The following is a 2,350-nucleotide window of genomic DNA, read 5'->3' as shown; positions in this document are numbered from 1 at the left end:
ACACTCGTTTTTAGACTAAACTGCGACGCAACAACTGTCGGATAATGCCTCTGTAGACTGAAGTCGCAGAGCTTGGTGTAATGACTGGTTGTCATAGCGTCGGCTATCATGACTAAACTTAGCCGAAAGTTAAATTCGGACGAAAGGAAGTTTTTTTGGTATTAAAAAGAGAGCTGCAGACGGAGTCTGCAGCTCTCGAAGAAGAACAAGAATAATGATTTTATCAAGAAGCTTAGTTAATATGAGTCTCATAACGTGACAATTCCTGGCAGGCACTAACAAGGTGTTGCACTTTTATGTGCTTGAGAAAAAAAACGGATGAGGAAAAGTTGTCTTACTGAATTAACTTGTTGTAAGCTGCGAGCCCCTGTCCCACGGATGCTTTTCGTGCGCAGTTGGATTACTGACATTATTTTTTCATGTGCCATATCAAAGATCATGCATTACTTGCGGCATTTATTCTGAAGCTATCGACGATCTTGTTTACTTTGTGCGATACATACGCGCATGTTACTCTAACGGGCGATAGGCATCTGAGACAACCGCTTGAGCGCTAGCAAAGCAGTCGCGAGATGGAGGTTGTCACGTTGTGAGACACATTTGCTAACTAAGTTTCTCCTGTACTATTAACAGAGGTATACTTATCCAACAGCAACACCCTCATTTTCGGGGCGTAATCTACCATCAGTTCTCAATGTGGCCAAGGTGGAGCAGTTGTCTAGCATTGAAGGACTGGTCACGACACGTGGTTAATCTCGCTTACGGATGGGCCGGGACAGGAGGCGAGAATGCAAGCCGAGCCACACCGGGCTCAGGGCCTCAGGCAGTTACATCTTATTGCATAACTATCCGAAGTCGTCTAATAGAATGCCTAAGCTGTCTGACAACATTCCATATAGCGTTCTATGAGATCACCTTTAATGTCTCGGAGAATGAAAGCTTCTCCGGCTTTGTAGGGTGTTCTGCAGCATCGTCACCATAGTTCAGGTGTGCCTTCAGCTTGTAGTCGTCAGGAACGCCGCAGAACTTTTTGATTGCAGCCTCAACGGGTGGCATAGCGTTAAGATGCTGCAAGTTTGCTCCAAGGCCTTCCAACTCGAGAGCAGTCCAGACCAGGATCTGGTGCATACCGTTGGCATGATCGGAAAACTCGGCAAGCATGTGTGCGGACGATGGATGAGTCTCCTCAGATTCCTTAATAGTCTGTCCGGACTCCCAGAATAGAATCTTTTGTCATTGGTGAGTACGATTGCCGATGTCCAAATAGGCAAATACTTACAGATCCATAAGCACCCTTGAATCCTTCAAACCTAGAACTCATCGAATTCCAAACATCGTCACCAATACCTTTCAACACAGGCTTAGATGCACTAATGACTCTATCCCAAAGTTGCTTGTGTTTCGGTCCGGTCACCAGGGTGATACGGACAGGCTGAGTGTTATAGGAAGATGGAGCGAAAGAAAGGACATGTTCGATGATCTCTTTAACGCGGTCGTCAGGCACATTGCTTGTCCCCTTGAGCGTATATACCGTACGGCGGTGACTGGCTGCGGCGAGCCACTGATCGGCGCTGAGATTCGCAATTAAGCCCATTTTGATTGGAGACAGCTTTCGGGTGCTAGAAATGATACGTAGCTGAGTTCGCACAGAAGAATTGATGATGCCTGATGATAGTAATAGCAAAGCACACAGGCGGGACATTCCTCAATTATTATATACCTGGTCTTCTTACGCGGATGGTTTATCCCCTTGCAGTGTGACTGGCCGACACTGTGGCTTGAGGAAACTTGGTCAGCATTGGTCATCGGAAGACACGGATAAGCTTTGAAAACCCCTGGATGTCGTCATTGGCGTATTATTAATTTGAAGTCTATCAAGGCTGTGTGGATCAAGGGGAAAGCGACGAGCAACACTGGTCGGTAAATCAAGCAGAGCAAAGTGACAGCCCATGTGAAATTAACTCGATGCGCAGGTGTTTGAGGCTGGGGCATCCCATACCATAGTAGTAACTTGTCTACTTCATAAATGGCAAGAGCAGTGGATAATCATGTAATTGCTTTTCATTTGTGACTATCCCGGAGGTTCTTTGGGTGCGAGAATAACTTGGTAGGTCGCATGAGAGCAACTCAACGCCAAAGTCTGACACACCCCCAGTGCCTAGACACGTCACACATGGCCTGGGCCATTGAGCGTTCTCGCAGCCTCGGCAGTTCAACCTTCTCCGTGAAGCTTCCGTCGTATAAAACTGACTCTGCTGATTGAAACATACAAGCGCATTTTGCCACCTGAGTGGAAAGTGGCAACGGCGTTGAGATTTTGCTCTAGAATAAAGACCCACAATAGCGGTGA

General features: G+C 46.8%; 1 protein-coding gene across 1 annotated transcript; it reads right to left on the bottom strand.

The window, feature by feature from the left end:
* Positions 1 to 903: 903 nt before the first annotated feature.
* MAA_01607 (nitroreductase protein) lies at positions 904 to 1,594 on the bottom strand (the record flags this gene model as incomplete). Its single annotated transcript, XM_007819605.1, has 2 exons — positions 904 to 1,227; positions 1,280 to 1,594. 2 exons carry the CDS (start codon positions 1,592 to 1,594, stop codon positions 904 to 906), a joined length of 639 nt encoding a protein of 212 aa, XP_007817796.1.
* Between the last annotated feature and the right edge of the window lie 756 nt (positions 1,595 to 2,350).

The sequence above is a fragment of the Metarhizium robertsii genome (genome assembly GCF_000187425.2).
Source record: "Metarhizium robertsii ARSEF 23 chromosome Unknown MAA_Scf_9, whole genome shotgun sequence".
NCBI lineage: Eukaryota > Fungi > Ascomycota > Sordariomycetes > Hypocreales > Clavicipitaceae > Metarhizium > Metarhizium robertsii.
This window is presented reverse-complemented; position numbering and strand designations above follow the sequence as displayed.